Here is a 26,631-nt window from a genome sequence, read left to right as displayed (position 1 = left end):
TTCCTGTCTGGCATTTGTGGAGGTACAGAGGATTGGTTCCTCTGCACTCCCCAGCGCCATCTGCCGACAGTAATTTCCCTCTACAGGTGCGTAGCACCTTTTGCTGGGTGCCTGCAATTACACGCTTGTGGAGGATTTCCGCCGTATCAGCGCACGTGTTGTGCGCTGCTCACGGAGAAAGTTCCACAATCGTTACACTGTCACACACAGACAGGTACCGAGCAGGTACAGTGACACTGCGTGCGCTCACGTAGGTAGGTGGGTGCACTGAAGTGAACAACAGGTAGTAGGTATATGCAGTGATAGGTATTACAATGTGCACCTGTCACACACAGACAGGTACCGGACAGGCACAGTGACACTGCGTGCGCTCACGTAGGTAGGTGGGTGCACTGAAGTGAAGTGAACAACAGGTAGTAGGTATATGCAGTGATGGGTATTACAATGTGCACCTGTCACACACACAGGTAGCGGACAGGCACAGTGACACTGCATGTGCTCACGTATGTAGGTGGGTGCACTGAAGTAAACAACAGGTAGTAGGTATATGCAGTGATGGGTATTACAATGTGCACATGTCACACACAGACAGGTACCGGACAGGCACAGTGACACTGCGTATACTCACGTAGGTAGGTGGGTGCACTGAAGTAAACAACAGGTAGTAGGTATATGCAGTGATGGGTATTACAATGTGCACCTGTCACACACAGACAGGTACCGGACAGGCACAGTGACACTGCGTGCGCTCACGTAGGTAGGTGTGTGCACTGAAGTGAACAACAGGTAGTAGGTATATGCAGTGATGGGTATTACAATGTGCACCTGTCACACACACACACAGGTACTGGACAGGCACAGTGACACTGTGTGCGCTCACGTAGGTAGGTGGGTGCACTGAAGTGAACAACAGGTAGTAGGTAAGGTATGTGCAGTGATGGGTATTATAATGTGCACCTGGCACATCAGTAATTATACCACCAAGGGGCCAAAGGCCAGCTGCGACTGACTGACAGGGCTGTATATAATGCAAGTGTGCCACACACACACACACACACACACACACACACACACACACACACACACACACACAAATAGATCACAAGAACAAGATTAGCTCTCAAAAGAGCTGTTGAGGGGTGCTTTTTTAGCAAAAACAATCAGCAAGGAGCAAGCTAAGAAGCCTACAAGAGCCTAACTAAGCTTTCCCTATAGGTCTCTACACAGCAGCTCTCCCTGCTCTAATTAATGCAGGCACACGGGTGAGTGAAAAGCCTGACGCTGCCTGCCTTTTATAAGGGGGGAGTGGCGCCAGGAGGGAGTGTAGCCTGATTGGCTACAATGTGCCTGCTGACTGTGATGTAGAGGGTCAAAGTTGACCCTCATTATGCATTATGGGGGCGAACCGAACGCCCGGAAAAGTTTGCAGTTCTCCGTGAACGCGAACCACCAAAGTGATTGGTGAGTGAACAACATCCAATCAAGATCCCACTTACTCACTAGACTCACAAAGCAGCCTCAGGTACAGCTTTTTGTATGGGGGAAGACCTTGCTGCTGTCAGTTCCAAGGCACCACCTCTCTGCTAACAAAGATGGTAAACACAGCAGGGGTGATCTCCATGCTCAAAGTAGTGGGGTTCTGCCTACCTTTTCATGACCAGATATGACAGGGGGGGGGGGGGGTGTGTGTTGGAGGTGAGAGCTGCACTGAAAGACACGTTTATTTTCCTTTGGCTTTCTTTGGAGATAAGCAAGACAAGTAACATGTATACCACACTTTTCTCCTGGTGGACTGAAAGCGCCAGATCTGCAGCCACTAGGGCGTGCTCTATAGCAGGTAGCAGTGTTAAGAAGTCTTGCCCAAGGTCTCCTACTAAATAGGTGCTGGCTTACTGAACAAGAAGAGCCGAGATTCACAGCCAGATCTTCTGTGTCAGAGACAAAGCTCTTATCCAGTACACTATCCAGGACAATCAGACCCTTGTGCCCCACAGTTCAATGGGCTCAGATGACCACTTCTGATAATGAGTGGTGCTGGGTGTTGTTGCACCAACTCACACAGGAGATATATAATATAAGGTCGAGTGAATCAAGCATCTAGTGAGATGTGGTAGCTACCTGTGCATAAATTACCTCAGGTTACCACATCTCACAGAATCAGGGTTGGCACTTCCACAGGGGCAAACTGGGCAATTGCCCCTGAGCCATGAGCTGGGTGCCGAGCGTCCCCATGTCTCTCCCCAACTGTGGTCCCCGGGGACCACAGAGTATTCGGCAGCATAGCGACTCTCCTGTCCAGCCAATGCACTCCTACATTAGTCCATGCATTCCCGTATTCCTCTCCGGTGGCCACTTCTTCTCAGTGAACCGAGACATGTTGCTTTCGGGACAAGACACGACGCCGGGATCTACCGCCAGGCTTTCATGAAAGCCTGCAAAAGCCAGCTGAATGGGATGACGGTAGATCCCAAAAAACGCTGCATCCGAAACGCTGCGTTTAATGCTGCAAAAACGACTGTGTGAACCAGCCCTAGCTCATTTCCTAACTCTACACTTTGCAAAATTACATTAATTTTTTCCTAGAGTTGAAAAAAATGAAAATGTCTACAAAAAATTGATTGTACTCCTTGACTCCCTTTACTATGGCATACATGGAGCAAAATGCTTGTATTTTAAAACTGAACTAAAATGGGTAGTGCAAGTATATCTATGTTAAAGAAACACTATGATAACACACAGTAGAATGCAGTAAATGATTCAGGAAACCCAGTTTTATGGTAATTTTTCTGGTTTCAGCATCAGAAACCCTTCCTATATCTACAGTATATATTGCTGTATAATGGTATGTAGCCCCGCCCTTCTAGTGATGCTTAGCCTAGGCTATTTAGCTCTGTGGAATTCTTCTCCCAAAGTATTCTGGGAGACCAAGCATTATTTTCACTGGCTTTGGTATTCTCAGAAACAAACATTCCGCAGAGCTGCATCTGACAGGATTAAAGGTGTCGCCACCTGGGATAAATTTCAGAATGTAAATCAGGGTGAGGAAAGATTTAGCAATGGGCAAATACTGACTAAATAATTTATAAATAAATATTGTGGAAAAAAAGCGCAATTTTATCATTACACTATTTTCTCTACAATTCCTCTTTGAAGGTACTTAACCTATTTTGGTTCCTGGACGTAGAAACTACGTCCAGGAACCATGCACGCTACCGCACGCTACCGCGGCCGATCGCGCGCGTGCACGCGCACTCCCGGCCGCGGATTCGGTAGCCAAGGAATCAATGTATCGGGCTATGGTGCCCGATCACTGATTCCTCTCCCCCGCTGAAAAAGCGACAGCTTCTCTCGGAAGCTGCGCCTTTTCTGGCCGTTCCCTCCCCGATGAGTCACTCTAAGCGTGTGTTACGCTTAGAGCGGCGTCATGTAAACAAACTCATGGCCGCCATCTTGTGGCCAAAAAGTAAAACTACAACTAAAATAAAAAAAAAATTAAACATAACACACAATTACATTATAAAACTATACTTTACATCCCACCCTCCCAAAAATACCCAAATAAAATGTTTAATAGAAAAAAAAAACATTACAATAAAAAAAACCAAAAAACATGTAAATATTTACCTAAGAGTCTAAACTTTTTAAATATCAATGTAAAGATGAAATATTTCTATATTTTTTTTATTTTAAACTTGTAAATAGTCATAGATGCAAAACGGAAAAAATGCACTTTTATTTCCAAATAAAATATTGTCGCCATACATTGTGATAGGGACATAATTTTAACGGTGTAATAACCGGGACATATGGGCAAATACAATACGTGAGTTTTAATTATGGAGGCATGTATTATTTTAAAACTATAATGGCTGAAAACTGAGAAATAATGATTTTTTCCGTTTTTTTCTTATTCTTCCTGTTAAAATGCATTTACAGTAAAGTGGCTCTTAGCAAAATGTACCTCCCAAAGAAAGCCTAATTGGTGGCGGAAAAAACAAGATATAGATCAGTTCATTGTGATAAGTAGTGATAAAGTTATAGGCTAATGAATGGGAGGTGAACATTTCTCAAGTGAAAACGACGGAACCTGAATGGGTTAAGCATAAACATAAAGCAACATATTAAGACATACATACTTTAAACACATTTGACATTATCAGCACACTGAAGTAATAAACCGCAATATGTTTCCATTGTTACTTCTTTCCCACAATACACTTCTGCACAAGACAATGGGCTTGATTCACTAAGGATAGCTTAGTGTAACAGGGCGAGTTAGCTACTGTTACACACGCTAGTGAAACAGCGTGCCTTAATTCTGCCTCCCTGCACGCTATGCGTGCTACTGGTAGTGTAGTGTGTGTAATCAGGCTAGGTCAGGGGAGCAGGCACTCAGCGCTTACTTGACAGACAGCCTATTGGGCCAATCAGAGTGCAGGGATCCTGTCCTTTAATGTGACTGGACCCGAATGAGCTCAGGGTGGGAGGAGTGGAGCCGACGTTAAGTTACTAGCGCTCGCTATGCTGCAATACAGCAGCATAGCGTGCGCTGAGTGCCCACTCCCCTGACTAAGCCTGATTACTCACACTACGTTGCCACTAGTGTGCGTAGCGTGCAGCGAGGCAGAATTAAGGCACACTGATTCACTAGCGCGCGTAACAGTAGCTAACTCGCCCTGTTACGGTGCACTATCCTTAGTGAATCAAGCCCATAGGCCCTTATGCAACTTACTTTTTCTCCTACTATTTCTCTTAGGAGATAATTTGTTCATCTTCTGTTTAACTTTTCACAGCATGCTGCAATTGAAAAAGTACTAAAAAAGTAGGTGAAAAAAATGTGAAAATTATTCTTAGTATTTGCTTGCTTGATGGTGGCTTTAAAGGCATTTTATTGACAACAATGGCCAGCATGCAATTAACTTTTTCTCTTCAGTTTTCTCTTAGGTGATATTTTCCCAACTTGTCAATCAAACACCTTTTAAACCACCTGCAAGTTAGAAAATACTCATAATAATTTTAATAGTACCTTTATACCTATTTTTGGAATTTTTCCAATTGCAGAGTGCTGAAAAGTCATTTTAAAAAGAAGTTAAAAAATTATCTCTTAGGAGAAGGTTCAGGAGAAAAAGTTAATTGCATATGGGCCAAATGTGGGAAAATATCACCTAGGTAAAAACGTTGTCAGAATGAGAATACATTGTTCAATTCACATTTTCTCCTATTTTTTACCCTAGAGTTAGGAAAACCTTGTTTAAAGAAAAAATTGTAAATGGTCCCAAACAACAACAACTCTGATTAGAAACTATGGAAATGTCAATAAGAAACTGAAGCATTTAATTTGAATATGAATTTTGTGACTTTTTATTTCTAAATAATAATAGCTATAACAAGATAATCAGCAGTGAGGATAGTAGCTTAGCTGAAGTTTGCTGAAACAAGAAGGGCATTTTCCTTTCTCTGGAAAACTTTTTGGCTAGTGGAATGCTGAGATTCTCCAGAGGTCAGCAGTCAGGTCTGCCAGCTGATAGGATTTTTGTGCACAGCTCTGACTGATGTGATAAGTTTCCTCATACATCTGTGTATTTAAGGAAGCAATGTAAGCAGGTGTAAGATGGGTGGCCCGTGAACGAGGTGTGTGTGGAACCTGCTCTGCAGGTATGCAGTATTCTGAAGAACCTGCAGAGCCAGTATGCGGCCAGGACATAGCAGACTGGGATGGGAGATCAGAGCTGGGGCCTGAAGCTGCTGCTGTCTGTGCCCCCTCATCCTGGAATGATACCCACATAGGTACCACAGAGGATCCCCGGATTATCCTGCTACTGACAGGAGACCATGGCTCTAAACATCAGTCTGAAGAGAGTCACCAACCTACCAGGAACACACGACAGACAGGCAACGCTGACCTTTCGAGGTAACACCTTTCTGTACACACTGTTTGTGATGGCCAGGAATGTTGATTGTTCCGTACTGTAGAAAACTGAGACCACAAGAACATTCTTCTACTTAACTCTTCCTCCAACTACTACAGGACATTATTCTTTGATCATACCCGTGTTGTGCTAAGAGTGGTCCTAAGAAGTGATAGCAAAACTTGGAACACAGGAAGGGTTTGAGCCCGTCAGGACTGTCATTTGTGTCTCTGTAGTTAATAGTCTTAGTGTTTCCTCGTCAAATTGAAAGTCAGAGAGATTCCAAAATGTTGCAAAACTGACATTGGTGTTAAATGTTGACGCTGGTCATTTGGGGGCGCACGCTCTTCCGCGCGCTGCGCCTGACCTGGACGTCGCCATAGACATAATGTTATTACGTTTATGCCCTGCAACAGTGAAATTTGGGTGCCGCCTAATTACTTCTATCCCTGAGTTGCTATGACTTGGAGGGGGAATAGTAATTAACACTGCCAGGGATTTGAGTGGCAGCAGTGTGAGCTGTCATTTGGCTCACCTTGCGACAAAGTGACCGGGTGGCGATAATCCATGTACACGTTAAATTTACCTTTGGGGACACATGTTCCAATTACAGCTGTGAGTGGGGGGATTTTTTGCACAGATTTATTTTATGGTGGGATTGAACTCACTTTTTTTTGATAATTTGTTGTTATCATTTAGATAACAACAATAAGATGACAATGAACTGTTCCCCCATCACTCCTTAATCTCAGAGACTCTCTGTAGTTTCCTCCATATGTGACAAGTTACCCCTTTCATGGGTAAACACAAACACAATGGTGGCATCATGTGTGGCATGCAGGGGAATCTGCCAGGCAAATCCACCCTTCCTCTGTGCAAGTGAGCTGCTTATATGACAAAAGCTTAGGGCAAACTTTTTGACTTGTTGGCCACAAAAGGTTCTTAAATGAGAACCTTTGAGTGTGCCGCGGGAGCAGATAATAACTCACCTAGCCGTGATCCACAAGTCCTGCATCTCCTTCCTGCTCCTAGCCAAGGCCTCCTATCACACTGGCAACAGTGCCCCCCATGATGATACCACCCGCCGCTTTCTGGCTAAACAAGGGGAAGGGGAGGCTCTCTGGCTAAACAAAGGCTCTACAGCTAAAGGTGAAAGTCTCTGGCTGTATTTTGGTGGGGGGGGGGGGGGGGGTCTCTTCATGGCTACATGGGGGTCTCTCTAGATAAACAGGGAGACTCTCTAGTTAAACAGGGGAGTGGCCTCTCTGGCTAAATGAGGAACTCTCTGGCTAAACAGATGACTCTCTGGCTATGTTAAGGGATATCTGGCTAAAGGGCCTCTCTGGTTAAATGGGGGTTCTCTGGCTAAATATGGCCTCTCTTGCTACACTGGGGTCTCTGACTACATGGGGACGTCTCTGGATAAATGAGGGTCTCTCTGTCTACGTGGGGGGCTCTCTGGATACACACATAATGAGCTCCCTGTCTACCTACATGGGGGGGGGGGTTTGAAGGGGTTCTCTGGCTACCTATACTGGGGGGCTGCATCTGGCTACCTAATACAGATACATATTAGGAAGCAAAACAGGATGGAAAGGATGTGCCCATCACTGGTCTAGATGATGGGACATGAACTCACTGCATGCACAATAATTATTGGACAGAAGTCAGACATGTCATAATAGCAATACTACGACATGTCCGATGCTACAGACATATCATGACAGATGTTCTGCTCTGTGTACGGTGACAACGTATACAAGATAGCAGATCTTCCAGCCCCTTCTTACCAAATGGCTTCTTTTGGTTAGGTGAACTGTGAAGGAGGCGGCTCTTCAGAGGACGTGTCAGCCAGAGCCTTGGGTACTCACCAGGCCCTATGCACAAACCTTGTGGAAGAGTAGTGGGGGAAGGGGAGCAAATAGGGCAAGGGAGAAGAGGCAGTTTAGGTAGTTCTGTGGCCATGTGAGAATGAAGAGGTGGGGCCAAAATTAAAAGATTACAACAGATAAAAGTGCATCTTCTAATATAACCAGTAAAAAAGCCTGCCCGTAAAAAAATGGGCACTAAGCCACAACGCAACTCCCCCCCCACAATGCACTCATGAATGCAACTTTCATGCGCAAGGCCACAACACACGCATGAGCACAGTGACCAGCGCACACACACACACCAGCTCTCGCCCGTGTCCCACATCTGTCCGAAGTCCACCCGTGTGCGGCGCATGCACGCCAGTTTCAATGGACATGGACAGGGGTTTTACTATATAGGATATTAACCCTAGGGATAAGCAATCAATTTGTTCAAGTCTCACAGCGAATTTGTAAACAACAAAAAAAAATTGCTTACTGAAATTTTAATGAAATTGCCGGTCAATATTTTGTGATTTTGTTATAATAGCAAAGGCTCCCATACATGCGATCTTCACCAATCTTGCTAGATATGTTAGATCCCTAATAAGGGGAACACATAAAAAAAATAAAAATCTAAAAGATTTTGTAGCTTTAAGTTACCGATTACCCAGCAAGGTCATGGTGAACCAGAATTCCTTGGAGTGTGTAAGTGGCACCAAAGGACCAAAAAGCCCTCTTACTAAAATGCTATGCAAAACAAAATTTCCTTCTTAAAACAGAAGGTATTTGCAGTTATTCAGGTTGGAGTGAGTATATGAGGTGTCCCACAATGCATCACTGCTGAATATGCAAATCATCCCTTTGATGACCCTCAGACCCTGAAAGCTAGCCACACCTCCAGAACCACTGGAATGCAATGATGTGTCAGCTTGTTAGTTGTGCAGAACCACAATAATCCAACACGCATACAGACTGTTTAGGACTGGTTGATCCTCAGTGTTGTGTTGAGGTTCAACTAGTTTTGTTGTTTTGAGAAAATCTATTATTAATTTACAACTTTACAACTGTTGTTTAAATGAATGCGTTTAAACGGCAGATAGTGTATCCTTACCCTCCGGTACTGCAGCTGTACATAGAACCCCAACTAAAGCAGTACATTTGCTGTCGGGGTTTCCTGGGCCATATTTCACTGCTTTCGCCAGGGATCGTAATGCAAATTCAGTACCACTGTATATGAATCCCTTCCAAATATACATACTATTTACTGTCAAAATAATAAAAACAAAAAATTACATAGACATCTCCCCCTCTCCCAAAGGCTCTTCAACTTCTTGTCACCCATGAAGGCTGGTGAAGCCAGGATTTGGAGCCCGGGCAGTGTGGGGCTCCGTGCCCTAAGCTATACCACCCCGCATGGTCCATGACTTGGGGAGCTCTGGAAGAGTGGTGATAAAGCCTGACTCACCCAAAGCCCTTCTCCTTGTCAAGCACAAGGGGCTCACCCCCATCTCTGGTGCCCAAAAAGGATGGGGAAACGGCCCCCACACCTGTGGATGTAGGCCTGGGGGGGAAGGGTGATTTTAGTGAAATCTGGGAGCCCCCTTCAAGATCAAGGGAACCCCTAGATGTCTGTCCCCTTAGGTGAAATGGGTATGTAGCCCTTTCTCATTTCCTCAAAGGGTCAAGTAAAGAAAAAAAAGACACCCCAAAAAATAGTTTTTCTAAATTCGAGGCTAGCTAGCTCAGCTAGTGTTGCTATGAAAGGGGAAGGAGGGCTCAGTCACAATGGCGATATGATAATGTGATAAAACAGATGAGAGGCCTGATGCGTGAAACAACAGTAAATTTGCTGTGTGCAGGCAGTGCACGGCAACTTTACCGATACTAACAGCACAGGATCAGCGTCAGTTACCGGGGTAACGCACACATGATTACGGAAATGCGCGCTATGCAGCTTTAATGCCTGCTCAGGAATCATGTGTCTTTATCTGTTCATTTCACAAATCAAGCCTTCTTATCGATTTATCTCATGAATTAGCTCTCCTTATAATTGAGGCGAAAAAGAAGTAAGGAGGCATAATTCAAGTGAAAAGTTTTGCAAATCAAGGAGAGAAAAACTGTGATTCAAGGCAGATAAGGAGAGATAATTCATGTAATCAGTTCCCCATTATATCTGTCCATGCATTTTATTTACGAAGCACCTTGTTACATAAAGGATATTTGGGAAATCTGCATTTTCTCAAACTGTTTATTGAGGGAAGCAGGAATTATGAACGCCAGTTAGCAGCAGAAGTTTGATATAGATAAAAGTATGACATTTGGGTTACATTTTGCAGCTAACAATAGCCGCATTTTTTCATGGCCAGCGGCCCTGCAACCGGTATTTATTTTTCTATCTATATTTTTTATGGACACCTTTGGGGTACATGATATTTGTCATTTCGGTGGCGGAATTGCGGTTGGGATGGGGAATGGGTAGGTTAGGCATCTGGGGGGGAGGGTTTTGAGGTTAGGCATGGAGGGGAAGTTTGTCTGGAGGGAGTTTTTAACCATAAAAACCAGAGCAATTGTCCCATCTTACTCCTCCCATTCATTCTTCAATAACTTTATTGTTACTTATCACACCAAAATGATTTATATACTAAGCATTTTAAAAAGAATAATAAGATTTTTTAAAAAAAATAGTTTCTTAGTTTTCAGCCATTATAGTTTTAAAATAAAATGCGCTATTGTAGACAGCAGGGCAGTTTCTAGGCTAAATTGCACCCAGGGCGAGGGTGTAAAAATGTCGCCCCCCACCCCCATGGACTTGCGAACCGTAAGGGCCTGTTTCTACTACACGCAGAATGGATGCAGAAAAACTGACTCCAATGAATGCCAATGGGAAAATCTGCTTCAGAAAAATTGCGTTTAGTAGAAACAAGCCCATAGGCTTTCATTGGAGTCAGTTTTTCTGCATCCATTCTGCATCCAATCTGCGTGTAGTGGAAACAGGCCCTTACTCTTTAGGAGCAGTCAAACAGCCACAGGTCACAGGTAGATTTGCTAACTTTCTAGTGACCAGCCGCGCATCCAGGAGTAAGCAGGAACCAGGAGATCACACAGGCGTAGAGAGCCTGGAAAGCTGACTCCTCCATGGGCTCAGCGCACTGGCAGCCTGCAGTACCGCTACAGGACATCAGGTGTCATCACGTGGTGGGGAAGTGATGTTGACTTGACGACGGACGCAGGCAGCCCAGGAGGAGTCAAGGAAGGTGATCATGTTGGTAATCTTTCTTCTTTCATTTGGCTGCACCACGTGTCACCAGCTCCCTAGCGGTTATGTCCTTCTGCCTGCGCCCCCTTTCTTCTACTTGCCAGTCTGCGCCCAGGGCGATCGCCCTGCCCGCACTGCCCAAGAAACTGCCCTGGTAGACAGGCACGTGCACAGGGGGATGCTCTGGGTGCCCAGGCACCCCCCTTTTTAAAATCTTCAAAAAAGGCCCCTCTCGCCGCGCAAAATAAGCTCCGCCCCCGACCGCGATAAGCCCCACCCACCCGCGGGAAGCTCCGCCCTCGCCTGGGACACTTTCAAGTGAAGAGGCCCAGACAGGAATCCTAGTGTGGCATACTGACCTCTCCCTCCACCTAGGACCCATACTGACCTCTACCTCCCCCAGCACCCATAGTGACCTCTCCCTCCACCTAGCACCCCGTGACCACTCCCTCCACTAGCACTCACAGTGACCTCTCCCTCCACCTAGCACCCATACTGACCTTTCCCTACCCAGTACCCACAGTGACATCTCCCTTCACTTAGCACCCACAGTGACCTCTCCCTCCACCTAGCACCCACAGTGACCTCTCCCTCCACCTGGGACCCATAGTGACCTCTCCCTCCCCAGCACCCACAGTGACCTCTCCCTCCCCCAGCACCCACAGTTACCTCTCCCTCCCCCAGCACCCACAGTGACCTCTCCCTCCACCTAGCACCCACAGTGACCTCTCTCTTACCCAGCACCCACAGTGACCTCTCCCTCCACCTGGGACCCATAGTGACCTCTCCCTCCTCAGCACCCACAGTGACCTCTCCCTTCCCCAGCACCCACAGTGACCTCTCCCTCCCCCAGCACCCACAGTGGCCTCTCCCTCCCCCAGCACCCACAGTGACCTCTCCCTCCACCTAGCACCCACAGTGATCTATACCTCCACCTAGGATCCATAGTGACAGCTCCCTCCACCTAGCACCCACAGTGACCTCTCCCTCCCCAGCTCTAGCAGTGATCCTGCCTACCCCAGAACCCACACTGACCTATCACTCCCCCAGCACTCACAGTGATTTTTCCCTCCCCCAGTGGCTACCCTCCTGTCCCCTGCAGCACCCACAGGGACCTCCCATCCAAAAAGCAGCACCTACAGTGACCTCTCCCATTGGCAGCGCCCACAGTGGCTTCTCCCAACACCCAGCATCCACTCCCTCTTCCAGTAACCACACCGACTTCTCCCAGAACCCACAGTGGCCTACCCTTCCCCCAGCACCCACACTGACCTCTACCTCCCTTAGCAGCAACTATGCCATTCATAGCAGCACCCATAGTGACCTCCCACCCCTGCACCCACAATGACCTCTACCTCCCGAGACCCACAGTGATCTCCCTCAAAGGACCCACAGTGACCTCCCTTTCCTCCAGCATCCATACTGACCTCTACTTTCCACAGCACCCACAGTTACTTCTCCCCCCAGCACCCACAGTGACCTACCCTTCCCCCATCAACCACACTGACCTCTACCTCCCTTAGCAGCAACTATGCCATTCATAGCAGTACCCACAGTGACCTCCAACTCCCTGCACCCACAGCAATCCCACCAATATTCAGCACCCACATTACACTCAACCAGTAACCCCCACTATAGCCAGCACCCAGTACTTGCACCAAGCACCCTGCACCCAATACTCACATCCGGCCTCAATATGGCACTTAGTACTTGCATCAAACAGCCACATGACACCCAATACCTGCACCCCTTTACCCTATAGCTGGCACAAAGTACTCAAACCTACATGGCACAGTACTTGCAACCAGCTCTGACATGTCACTCACTACTCACACCTGCACACAGCCTCCACATGGCACCCACTCACATAACCAGTACTAGCACCCGAAGTACCTGCACTCAGAACCCACGTGACACACAACACCCACCCAGAGCTAGCACCCAGTACAGGCATGGCACCAAGCATTTGCACCTATGTGATACCCAGTACCTGCACCCAACACCCACATGTTTTATCTGCAGTAGTTCCAGTTGCACTAAGCCTCCACTTTGTGCACAGCACCCACACCAAGCATTCACATATGACATCCTGTACTTGCACCCAGAACTCAAAAGGGACGGAGTACCTGCAATCAATACCTACATGATGGTTGATACACACCCATACAGCCAGAATCCACATGACACCCTGTGCCAGCACCTAGAACTCACATGGCACCCAGCATCTTCCTTTAGCACCCACATGAAAACAAATACCCCACTAGCCAGCACCCATCACCCATATGTCACCATGTACTCACTCCCAGTACCCACTTGGCAGTCAGTATTTGCACCTAAGACCCCCATACCCCCATAATCAACACGCACATGGCACAGTACTCAAACGTCACCAAGTTCCAAAGCCAATATATGCACCCAGTACCCGTCCATGGCCAGCACCCAAATAGTACCCAGTACCCATCCTTGGTCCGAACCCATATGAGACACGGTACTCTCCCATGTCACACATCCAGACCACACATGGCACTCCCTACTCACCAATTAGCACTCACATGGCACCCACTATTGTTTATCACCATCTGCTAATCATTCAGCACCCAATACTGCATAGCACCCACTGCAAATAAACACCCAATACAAACTGGACCTTGGTAACCAACCTTGGTAACCAAAGCAGCTTGACACAGACTTTACTTTGGCATCTCGGCACCCACTGCAACTTACCACAAAGTGAATCTTTGTGTCTTACCATCTACTGCATCTTGGCACCCACTGCACCTTGGCACTTACTGCAGTTTTGCATCTACTATTGCTTAGCAACCACTGCATATTGGTAAACACTTGGTTGCCTGAAAAGAGGCTTGGGTGCTGATCAAGAGGGACAGAGGTCCCAATAATGAAAGGTGAGTCTGTGCCTCCACAGTGGGCTCCACTGTGCCCACTCTAACCCACTAACAGTGGGCACCTATCACTGCTGATTTGAGGGTGATAGCACCAAAAGAGTTGGAAGGAGACACAAAGTCTGCCTTATACTGCTATAAAGGTGTGTGTGTGTGTGTGTGTGTGTGGGGGGGGGGGGTTAAGACTGCCTTATTGCTTTCTGGAGAGTGGGTATTACATACACAATTTAACACAATTTATCGATTTCAAATTTGAGCACGACACCCTTGAGGATCTTCTGCATGGCCCTGCCCCTTCCTGCAGCACCCACACTGACCTCTACTTTTCCCATCAGCCACCCCTTCCCCTCATAGCTGGCAACCAGTACTCATATTAACATGACACCAAGTATCTGCACCCAGGCCTAAAATTGCACCCAGTACTCACACCTGCACACAGCTTCCACATGGCACCCACTATCTGCACCAAGTATCCACTTAACCCGTACCCGCACCCAAAGTACCTGCATTCAAAACCAATGTGATGCCCAAAGCCCACCCATAGCCAGCACCCAGTACAGGCATGTCACCAAGTATTCGCACCCATGTCACACCCGGTACCTGCACCCAGCACCCACATGACATCCAGTACATGCACCCAGACCTTACATAGCACTAAGTTCTTGCAATCAACACCCGCATGACACTCGATATCCAACCATAGCCAGAACCCACATGACACTCAGTACTTACACACAGAACCTACATGGCACCCATCATCTGCATTCAGCAGCATGACAATCAATACCCCCCTAGCCAGAAACGAGGAAGGGGGGGGGGCATGCGGGGGAAGGCATTGACAGGCCCCTTTTTTAAATTTGAGCACCCCCCACTTAAGGACCCTCTGCACGGCCCTGATTGTAGATAAAACCCACACATTTTATTTGCCCATTTATCCTGGTTATTACAACAGTTCAACTATGTCCTCAGTATAATGTATGGCTTTTATATTTTATTTGGAAATCAAGGTGTATTTTTTCTGTTTAGTGTTTTTATTATATTATATCAATAATTACAAGCCTTTATTTGCAAAAACAACAGTAATATACCCCCATGACATACATATAAAAAGTCCCTAAGATATTTATGTATTTTTTTTAATGGTGTCTTTTTTATTTTACAAGTATTTTATTTTGGTAACTATGGTATAGGGGTGAAAGGGGTTAAAAACTAATACAAATGTATGTATTTTTATATATAACTAGTGGACCTAAGCCCGTTTAAGAACGGGCTAGGTCTGTCACTGTGCATGTGCCCGCCGCGCACACACATTTCCCCCGGCACGCGCGCCCATGCAAATCAACGCCCACCTGCAGCGTGCTTGCGCACCATGCATGCCCACCGGCCCGTCCGCCCTTTCGCCCATCATCCCTTGCTGTGCGTCACTCTCCCTCAGTGTCTCTGCGTCCCTGCACATGCACAGAGCGCAAATGGGACACACACAGGGACATGGGACGCAGAGACATTAGAGTTTTATTATAGAGGATAGTGTTTGTTGGTGTATTTTTACTTTTTGGCCACAAGATGTCACCACACTTAATTCCTGTGTACTGTATGTACTCTGTGTTGGGGTGGGGGGGGGGGTCAGAGTATGCAGATCCCGTTGAGAACGGGATTTCCTGCAGGGCTTCCCCGGTCGCCATGGTGACCGGGCGGGATGACGTCACCGACGTCATGACGTCAGAGGGAATCCCGATCCGCCCCTTAGCGCTGCCTGGCACTGATTGGCCAGGCTGCGCAGGGGTCTGGGGCGGGGGGGGGGCGGCTCGGCGTGGCGGGTAGCGGCGAATCGGTGGCGAGCGGCGGCGATCGCGTACTACACGCAGCTAGCAAAGTGCTAGCTGCGTGTAGGAAAAAAAAATTATGCAAATCGACCCAGCGGGGCCTGAGAAATCCTCCTGCGCAGGTTACCCCGTACTGTGTTCGGGATAACCGGCAAGGAGGTTAAGGTTAAGAGTGGGGGGTGGGGGAGGGGTCAGTTAAGATTAGGCATCAGTCGGGAAGATTTAGAGTTAGGCTTTAACAGGGAGTGGTTAGGGTTAAGCATAGGTAGAGAGAGGGTTCTATGTGAGAGTAGGGTTAGGTTTAGTTGTAGTAAAATATTATTTACCGAAATTGGCAATTTAGAATATCTGTAAATTTACCGATATTTTACTTGCCGAAATTGGGCGCCCAATTTTACTGGCGCCTCTTTTTCATGCCTGTGTACTGAGATCCACTTCAGGAGACGGACTTTAAGGACTTGCTCAAGGGCTTACAGGGGATCATTTAAGTTAAATGTAATCTTTTATCGACCGAAGCCATCATCCATTGTTTCGTTCTTTTTCCTCCCAACGTATTGCATTTTCCTATATTAACACAATATTGTGATTTATCATACAGCCCTTGGTTATTAGGGAACAGCGTATTCCTAGACATAACAAGCCGTTTATATTCATTAAGCTTGTAGACTGTTGACCTTTGCTCAGACACTGGTGCCTGATTAATAAATATACACCGCTAATACATCTCAATTAGGGAGGATTTGAATTGGACTAAATGAAAATTGCTCTGTTTAGATGATAAAAGGATTTCCCGGTAAAGTCTGCTAATTAATTAGAATTTCAGCCCTGATGCGAATTCTGCATCTTTTACGTGCAAGCAGGAACGCAAAAACAGGAGCCGCTCGGCTGCAATGCCAAACATTAGGTTTAGAGGAAACGTCTGCCTTTTTTTTACATCACAATGCCAGGGGTCGTGTATCTGAAGGTAATTAAATCAAATGGCAATTGCTGGAATCTACTGTAGTTTACGTTTATTAAGGTGCCCATACACTCGTCAGATTGGCAGCAGATAGATAAGAAATGCATCTGATGATCTATCTGATGCGTTTTTAGAACATTTTTTACCAGGATAGAATTCCAATAGATTTCAGTTTGAAATCTATTGAAATTCGATCTGATGGCATTTTTTTGCTATCAGATTTCCATTAAGGCCAATGCAAACTGATAAGCAATCTCATCAGATCGACCTAAATTTTCCACCCTGCCAGTTCGATGGAAATCCATCGAAATCGATCGAAATCGGCCATCGATCGGTCGATTGGCCAACCGATTTGCAATCGATCGATCGATCGGGATCGATCGGTCGGCCAGAAAATCGGCTGAGTGTATGGGCCCCTTTAGGCTAGGTTCACAGTGCTCAGTTGTGTTGCTGAAAAATTCTGCATGTCAACTCACTGCCCATACAACTCTATGGGGCTGTTCACAGTAATGGATCGTGTTATTCTAACTTGCTACATGCAGGTTTTGCATTAAAGTCTATGTCCAGTCTCAATTGCAGTTTACACTCATTTTAACACGTGCGTTATGCAACTGACTACTGTGAATCCAGCCTTAGGGTGCCCATACACTCGTCAGATTAGCAACAGATAGATCATCTGATGGATTTCTTATCTATCTGATGTGTTTTTAGAACATTTTTTACTAGGAAAGAATTCCAATAGATTTCAGTTTGAAATCTATTGAAATTCGATCTGATGGCATTTTTTTGCCATCAGATTTCCATTAGGGCCAATGCAAAATGATAAGCAATCTTATCAGATCGACAGTGGCGTAGCTAAGGAGCTGTGGGCCCCGATGCAAATTTTACAATGGGGCCCCCCAAGCACTCTATACATAACAATTGATATGTTGCACCAAAACCTGCCAATGGCAACTACAGTGTCAGAGGTGCAAGAAGGGGATGGGGAACAGTTTGTTAATGATTACCACTATTCAAAGTATCTATAGAAGTGATTATTAAGTGCACTGGACCAATAGAGAGCTAATACTGTAGTTGAGGGAGGGCCCTTCGGGGCCCCTCTGGCCCAAGGGCCCCAATGCAGTTGCTACCTCTGCACCCCCTATTGCTACGCCCCTGCAGATCGACGTAGATTTTCCACCTTGCCAGTTCGATGGAAATCCATCGAAATCGATCGAAATCGGCCGTCGATCGGTCGATTGGCCAACCGATTTGCAATCGATCAATCGATTGATTGATTTTGATCGATCGATCGGTCAGAAAATCGGCTGAGTGTATGGGCCCCTTTAGGGTTTGAGCACACTGGTGGAGCAACCTAACTATAACAATATGAAAGTTATCCTCTGTCCTCTAATCAACATCCTAGCTTTTAACCTTTCTCCAAAGAGCTGTCAACACTCAATCAATCTTCCTCCAACCAGCTGACCAGCATTTTGCCCTTCTCTAAACAGCTTTACACATTTATCCACCTCCCTCAAAACAGCTGTCCAGCACTTAACCCTTCTTTCTTTTAACATCCTTCCAACACATAGCCTTTCATTATCGTAACAGTGGCTAGTGATAAATGTGCAGCAGATTCGACCATCAGATAGATTTCTGGCAAATGCCTGTCAGGTTGAATCTGACAGGAATCTATCTGATGTGTGCCACACACTAGGAACAGATTTCCAATAGATTTCAGAATTAAATTATTGGGCCATTAGATCCAATGCAACTCTCTGGGCCATCGATCTGCTGCCAGCAGCTAATCGGCCTAGATTTTCCATCCTGTCAGATAGATCAAATTAATCGAAATCAATTTAAATCGGCCGCAAATCGATCAATAGATTTGATAGAATCAATTTCTGATCGATGTATGGGCCCCTTAACTCTTTTCTGCTTTAACAGACACCCAGAACTTGTCCCTTTCTCTCACTCAGCAGCCAACCCACGCTTAAAGGACAATTGTAACAAGAGGGATATAGAGGCTGCCATATTTATTTCCTTTTAAGGAATACCAGTTGCCTACAATCCTGCTGATCTTCTGCCTCTAATACTTTTAGCCATAGCCCCTGAACAAGCATGCAGCAGATTAGCTGTTTCTGACATTGGCCTTATTTCACTAAGATCATGCTGGAGATAATAAGGCAAGAGAAAACTTACCTCCACTAGTTAGAGAGTTATCTTATCTCTTCATTCCTTAAGTTACCTCTTCTGTAGTTAATTTACCTCCTCTGTAGTTAAGTTACCTCCTCTGTAGTTAAATTATCTCCTCTGTAGTTATTTTCACATGCAGTTAATGAACAGCCTGTCTTTAACTCTGGAGTTATTTTAAGGATTAAAGAGTTAACTTAAAGACAGAAGAGTTAACTTTAGGTTTGCCTGAGGTAAAATGTTTCCTGAATACTGCATGCCTTATCACCATGGTAACAACTCTAGAAGAGTTATTAAAGACAGGAGCTAAGCTTAGTGTATTGAGGCTGATCTGACAAGATTCGCTGCGCCTGCATGCTTGTTTCAGGTGTGTGATTCAGACACTACTGCAGGCAAACAGATCAGCATGGCTACCAGGCAACTGGTATGGTTTAAAAGGAAACAAATATGGCAGCTTCCACATCCCTCTCGTTACAGTTGTCCTTTAACCCTTTTTTCTCTGATAAGCCAACCAGTGCCTAACCTTTCTTTCTCTGATCAGTCAACCAGCGCTTAACCCTTTGTTCTCTTATTAGTCAACCATCACTTAACCCTGCTTTCTCGTATCAGTAAACCAGCGCTTAACCCTCGTTCCTCTGATCAGTCAACTAGCGCTTAACCTTTCTTTCTCTGATCAATCATAGGTTGTAATAGTAAAAAACGCAGTTAGCAACAAGGAGGTTAAATTATGGTGCCAGATTAACGGACACCATAATTTAACCTCCTTGCCACTAATCGTGGCTTCTGCTATGGCACAATTTTTATCGGTACTCAACATACGCCATTTTTATCTGCTCCCGCCTATTGGATGGAGGTAAGGTTAGCTCTGGGCCCCATTGCAGTCACAGGGGCTGCTCCCCTATAGTTACATCCCTGCTTGAGCCACTACCCCCTCTTCTCCTCTTCTCCGCTGATTGGAGGTGTGCTATGGATGTTACTGCCATTGACCTCCCCGCAGTATATGGAGTGGTATGGCAAAAGAAGCAATGACCGTTTTTCTACAAACAACACACGTCCTTCTCATTTCATTATAACAGCCATGTACTACAAGTCCTACACTCATTTAGTACTTTGTACAGAGTGAATATGTGATGGCGTTCAGCAAGGAAAATCAGGATAATGGGCTGTGTATGCCGATTATGAATTGAAAGCTGATTGAGGAAAAACGGATAGCAATAAAAAAAAAGTTCTGCAAAGGTTTGGCACAGGTAAAAGATGAATTGTTTTCACGTAAGATAAAAAAGTTTAACAAGAGAAAAAAATGTTTTGATCATTTACATTGTCACGTCACCAAACTGTTTATCTTGAACTAAAGTAGGGTTTATTTTTTGAGAGCTCTGTGTCATGACTACATCGTCCGGATGAGCAGAGAGCTCCTGGCCATGGCCAAGCGCGCAGCCGTGCCAGAGTTTGCGCAATAATGCCCAACCTGGAAGTAACTGCGGGAAACATTTTCGAAATAAAGGAGCGGGCTGGAGGAGAACAAGGGGAGCGGTGGGCATGAAGACTGCTTACTATACATACATGCTTTAACTACCTCAAGACCGCGTCACGCCAACGGACGTGATCGCGGCAGCAGCCCCAGGACCGCCTAACGCCAATTGGTGTCAAGTCCTGGGGCCGGCTACTGCAGGAGATCGCGCACAGGCTGCGCGCGCATCTCCTGCTTGGGGGGGCGGAGCTCCGCCCCGCCTTCAGTCTTCGAGCAGTGATCACCGCTCGGGAGACTGGTGAAACCGCCGTCTTTTGACTAAGTACAGTGCTGCAAACTGCAGCAGCGCTGTACTGGGGACAGCCGTGTGACACGGCTGTCCCCCTGGGGCCCAAGAGAGCAATCGCCTCTCATAGGCTGAAGCCCATGACAGCTGATCACCATGATTGACTCACTGCGGAGAGGGAGGGAGGGGGAAAAAATTCAAAAATAGGTATATTTATTAACCACTTCGCATCCAGACCTTGTTTCCCACTTATGGACCAGAGCAGTTTTCACACTTTAGTTATGTCCTTATTTAATCAGAAATAACTTTATCCCTACTTATGACACAGAAATGAAATATATATATATTTTTTCAAGACAAACTAGGCTTTCATTGTATGCCATTTTTTCCCTCGAACAATTTTGTTTTCTGTGAATTTTAATGGGAAAACAAGGAAAAAAATAGAAAAAACACATTATTTCTCAGTTTTACCAATTCCAGTTTAAAAATAAAAAGTGCTACTGTAGATAAAAAACACAAATTTTGTTTGGCTATTCTTACCGCTTATCACAAAACTTAGATTATGTTCCTGTCACAATTTATGGTTAAGATATTTGATTCTGAAATAATGCTACAGAGTGTATTTTTCACTATGAACTGAGAAAATAAAAGTATTTTTAATGGTACAAATCAATCTCATTAGCTCAGGAAACATAAATTCCTGTTCACCAATTAGTGCTGCATCAGAAATGGGCACAGGAGCAAGCCCATTCCTGCACAGCACTGCTTCTGCTACAAGACGTATATCTACTGACTCGTGGCTTAGATGAAGTCACAGAGGACGTAGATATACTGTAGTGGTGGATAAAGTGGTTAAAAATACAAAATATAAATTTTGATTAAAAAAATAAATAAACACCGGAGGGGGATCAGACCCCACCAACAGAGAGCTCTGTTGGTGGGGAGATCACTAGTGTGCTGTGCGGCCGTGCAGCTTGGCCTTAAAGCTGCAGTGGCCTATTTTGAAAGAAATAGCCTGGTCTTTAGGGGGGTTTAGCACTGTGATCCTGAAGTGGTTAAAGCTTACATACACAATCAATTCATAGTATTTAAAATCTGTTGGCCCTCATACTATATGGAGGTGGTTGAACTGGCCAAAAGTGGGTTTGTGTATGCACCCTTAGATCATTCAAACCCCTTGGACCTGATCCTGGCTTCGCCCTTGGCAGTAGGAATGGGGTAGATTAAAAATGAATGGTTAAAAACATATAAAGAAACAGTGCATATTAATTACTGCCCCCCAAGATCTATTAAAACAAATTTCAACCAATTTATTTATTTTTAACAAGCTCCAAACCTGGAAATCCTGCTGTAAGGCAAGCATGCAGGGCCATTTTTAGGTACAGGAAGAGTAGGCAAGGTGCCTAGGGAACAAGTGGGTGGAGGAAGTCTCACAGAGCTAGGAGCTAAAGTACAAGTCATGAGGTCCCCCTCATGAAACTTTAACATCAATGACAACTTGGAAGACTTTTGTGTTAGTTGTGGATAAGGCTCTTTATATTCTCATACAATAAAGCTGCCCATTCTTCCTGGCAAAAAGCCTCCAGTTCCCGTAAAGTCTTGGGCTGTCTTGCATGAACTGCATGTTTGAGGTCTCCCCATAGTAGCTCAATGATACTGAGGTCAGGAGACTGAGATGGCCACTCCAGAACTTTATGTTGCTGTAACCAATAACATGTCGACTTGACCTTGTGTTTTGGATCATTGTCATGTTGGAATGTCTAAGTACGTCCCATGCTCCGCTTCCTTGCTGATGAGTGCAAATTTTCCTCCAGTATTTTTTGACAATTTATTGCATTCATATTGCCCTTAATTCTGTCCAAATGTCCTGTGATTTTGTAGCTCACACATCCCCAAAAAATTAGCAATCCACCAACATGTTTCATAGTAGGAATGATGTACCTTTTATCATAGGCCTTGTTGACTTCTCTCTAAATACAGCGTTTATGGTTGTGGCCAAAAAGTTCAATTTTATTTTCATCACTTCAAATGACTTTCTGCCCGAAGGTTTGAGGCCTATCTCTGTGCTTTTTGGCAGATTGTAAGCAAGATGCTTTGTGAAATTTGCATAGAGATGGCTTTCTCCTGGCAACTTGACCATGCAGCCCTTCTTTTTTTAAGTGCTTCCTTATTGCACATCTTGAAACTGCCTCACCACATTTTTTTCAGGGAGTCCTGTATTTCACCTGAAGTAATTTGTGTTTTTTTCCTTGAACCCCAGACTATTTTTCTGACAGTTGAGGATGAAATTCAGTTGGTCAACCTGTCCGTGGTTTGGTTTCAACAGAATCCATTATTTGCGGGTCCGTTAAAAATGGCGCCAGTTATCGTAGTTAAAAAACGGCGCCCCATAGAGAACCACTATCGCTAGTTATTTTTCGTTTTTGACAGCTAAAAAACGGCGCCGGCTTTAAAAACGATATTTAACGTTTATATTTGTATTGCTCCCAAACGATAATTTTCGTTTTAACCCCTGCTTTGCTGCCGTTTTGAAAATATCTGCCCGCCGGCTTTAATGTTTAATAGCAAAGCCCCCTTAAAAGCTAAAAACACCAAATTTGCAGGGAATGTTAAGAAGAAAATTGTGAACGAGAGGAAAACATTTTTTTTCAAAAAGACCTTATAGTTTTTGAGAAAATCGATTTTGAATATTCTTCTTCTGACCGTGGGAAAATTAAACGCCCGCCGACTTTAGCGGTTAATAGCAAAGCCCCTTTAAATGCCAGAAACACCAAAATGTGTAGGGAATGTTAAGAAAAATAGTGGGAACACGAAGAAAAAAAAATTGTTCAAAAAGACCTTATAGTTTTTGAGAAAATCGACTTCAAAATCTTCAAAGGAAATGTAACTATTTAAATCGCGTACTGACATTCCCGTGGAAACTTTTTCCGCCGACTTTAGCAGTTAATAGCAAAGTCCCCTTAAATCCTAGCAACACCAAATTTGCAGGATATGTTAAAAAGATACTGGGAAACAATATTTAAAAAAAAAATTGAAAAATTTTATTAATTTTTTTTTTAAATTAAAATTTTTGGGTTATGTTCAGAGTGTGGGAAAAGTTTTGAAAAAAATGACGTGGGGTCCCCCCTCCCGAGCCTCTGTAACCCCTTGTCTCCCATGCAGGCTGGGATAGCCAGAATGCGGAGCCCCGGCCGACTGGGGCTTCGCACCCTGAGCTATACCAGCCCGCATGGTCCATGGTATGGGGGGGCTTCGGGGGGGAGGGGCGGCCAAGCCTTCCCCTCCCCCCCGGAGCCCTTGTCCAATCCATGGACAAGGGGCTCTTCCCCACCTCCGGTGCCCCAGGAGGAAGTGGGGGCGACGACTCCCTGGGGGGGGGGGTTCATGGTGGCATCTGGGAGTCCCCTTTAAGAAGGGGAACCCAGATGCCTGCCCCCCTCCCAGGAGAAATGAGTATAGGGCTACTTTGTACCCCTTACCCATTTCCACAAAGGGTTAAATGAAATAAAAACACAACAACGAGAAAAGTCCTTTAATGTTCTAAATTAACCAGAAATACTTACCTGTACCTTTAAGAAAAAAATCCCACGTCAATTAGGTCCCACGACAGTATCCTCCATCTTGCGACCTTCAGTTACATGTTGATTGAAGATCTCCGCCGCCCCGACGCCACACACGCCGCCTCCGCCGCACTCACTGCTCTTAGCTATACTTAGTATAGCTAAGAGCAAAAAGCATCTTTAAATTTTAGCTCCAATGGTCCCCATTGGTTCCTTAACAGACCAATGGGGATCAGGAGGATCCCCATTGGTCGATAAGGAACCAATGGGGAGCCTTGGAGCCAAAATTTAAAGATGCTTTTTGTTCTCAGCTATACTTAGTATAGCTGAGAGTTGCGTCTATGCATCTATATAGACGCATTAGCGCTAGCTGCCGCTGCCCTCCCTGCCTCCCCCCACCTGTCACCCTCACCGGCACCCAATGCACCCATGGGTGCCAGCATGGGTGAGGGTGACAGGTGGGGGGAGGCAGGGAGGGCAGCGGCAGCTAGCGCTAATGCGTCTATATAGATGCATAGACGCAACTCTCAGCTATACTAAGTATAGCTGAGAACAAAAAGCATCTTTAAATTTTGGCTCCAAGGCTCCCCATTGGTTCCTTATCGACCAATGGGGATCCTCCTGATCCCCATTGGTCTGTTAAGGAACCAATGGGGACCATTGGAGCTAAAATTTAAAGATGCTTTTTGCTCTTAGCTATACTAAGTATAGCTAAGAGCAGTGAGTGCGGCGGAGGCGGTGTGTGTGGCGTCGGGGCGGCGGAGATCTTCAATCAACATGTAACTGAAGGTCGCAAGATGGAGGATACTGTCGTGGGACCTAATTGACGTGGGATTTTTTTTCTTAAAGGTACAGGTAAGTATTTCTGGTTAATTTAGAACATTAAAGGACTTTTCTCGTTGTTGTGTTTTTATTTCATTTAACCCTTTGTGGAAATGGGTAAGGGGTACAAAGTAGCCCTATACTCATTTCTCCTGGGAGGGGGGCAGGCATCTGGGTTCCCCTTCTTAAAGGGGACTCCCAGATGCCACCATGAACCCCCCCCCCAGGGAGTCGTCGCCCCCACCTCCTCCTGGGGCACCGGAGGTGGGGAAGAGCCCCTTGTCCATGGATTGGACAATGGCTCCGGGGGGGAGGGGAAGGCTTGGCCGCCCCTCCCCCCCGAAGCCCCCCCATACCATGGACCATGCGGGCTGGTATAGCTCAGGGTGCGAAGCCCCAGTCGGCCAGGGCTCCGCATTCTGGCTATCCCAGCCTGCATGGGAGACAAGGGGTTACAGAGGCTCGGGAGGGGGGACCCCACGTCATTTTTTTCAAAACTTTTCCCACACTCTGAACATAACCCAAAAATTTTAATTTAAAAAAAAAATAAATACAATTTTTCAATTTTTTTTTTTAAATATTGTTTCCCAGTATCTTTTTAACATATCCTGCAAATTTGGTGTTGCTAGGATTTAAGGGGACTTTGCTATTAACTGCTAAAGTCGGCGGAAAAAGTTTCCACGGGAATGTCAGTACGCGATTTAAATAGTTACATTTCCTTTGAAGATTTTGAAGTCGATTTTCTCAAAAACTATAAGGTCTTTTTGAACAATTTTTTTTTCTTCGTGTTCCCACTATTTTTCTTAACATTCCCTACACATTTTGGTGTTTCTGGCATTTAAAGGGGCTTTGCTATTAACCGCTAAAGTCGGCGGGCGTTTAATTTTCCCACGGTCAGAGGAAGAATATTCAAAATCGATTTTCTCAAAAACTATAAGGTCTTTTTGAAAAAAAAAATTTTCCTCTCGTTCACAATTTTCTTCTTAACATTCCCTGCAAATTTGGTGTTTTTAGCTTTTAAGGGGGCTTTGCTATTAAACATTAAAGCCGGCGGGCAGATATTTTCAAAACGGCAGCAAAGCAGGGGTTAAAACGATAAATATCGTTCAGGCAGGACCAAAAAAAAAAAAAAAAAAAAAAACAGTTTTAAAACGATAAATTTCGTTCTGCACTATTTTAACCTTTAAAACGATAAATATCGTTTTAAACATATATCGGGCAGAAGGGGGCGCCATTTTTTGGCCGGCGCCATTTTTCACTAGACGCATTATTTGTCACTTCTTAAGTATTTGAACACTGCTAATTAGCATTCTCAATTCTGTGGAGTGGATATTTTCTTATATTTCTTCCCTTTTTTATAGAGTACCACTACCTTTTCCCACAGATCCTTTGACATTTCTTTCGCTTTCCCTATGACATGACAATTCAAAATCATCAGTGCAGCACTGGATAAAAAATGCAAGGGTCTGTCAGGAGTTCAGAAACTCATTGACCTTTTATACACACCCACTAATTACAAGCAAACAGATGACAGGTGAAGATGGCCTTTAAAACCGGTTTGTGTCAAGTTGTGTGCATTTTATCAGGCCAAATCACCATTTGATCATGGTCATTTGGGTAG

At 45.2% G+C, this 26,631-nt stretch overlaps 1 protein-coding gene across 1 annotated transcript in view; it reads left to right on the top strand.

Moving 5' to 3' along the window:
• Nucleotides 1–5,642: 5,642 nt before the first annotated feature.
• LOC137542031 (fer-1-like protein 4) overlaps nucleotides 5,643–26,631 on the top strand; it is a 262,988-nt gene continuing 241,999 nt past the window's right edge. Inside the window, exon 1 of the mRNA XM_068263629.1 lies at nucleotides 5,643–5,911. Coding sequence (XP_068119730.1) covers nucleotides 5,833–5,911 — 79 coding nt within the window. The 5' untranslated portion in view covers nucleotides 5,643–5,832. The remainder of the gene's footprint in view (nucleotides 5,912–26,631) is intronic.

The sequence above is a fragment of the Hyperolius riggenbachi genome, chromosome 12 (assembly GCF_040937935.1).
Source record: "Hyperolius riggenbachi isolate aHypRig1 chromosome 12, aHypRig1.pri, whole genome shotgun sequence".
Classification (NCBI taxonomy): domain Eukaryota; kingdom Metazoa; phylum Chordata; class Amphibia; order Anura; family Hyperoliidae; genus Hyperolius; species Hyperolius riggenbachi.
Note: the sequence above shows the minus strand (reverse complement) of the source record. Positions and strands in the feature narration are given on the sequence as shown.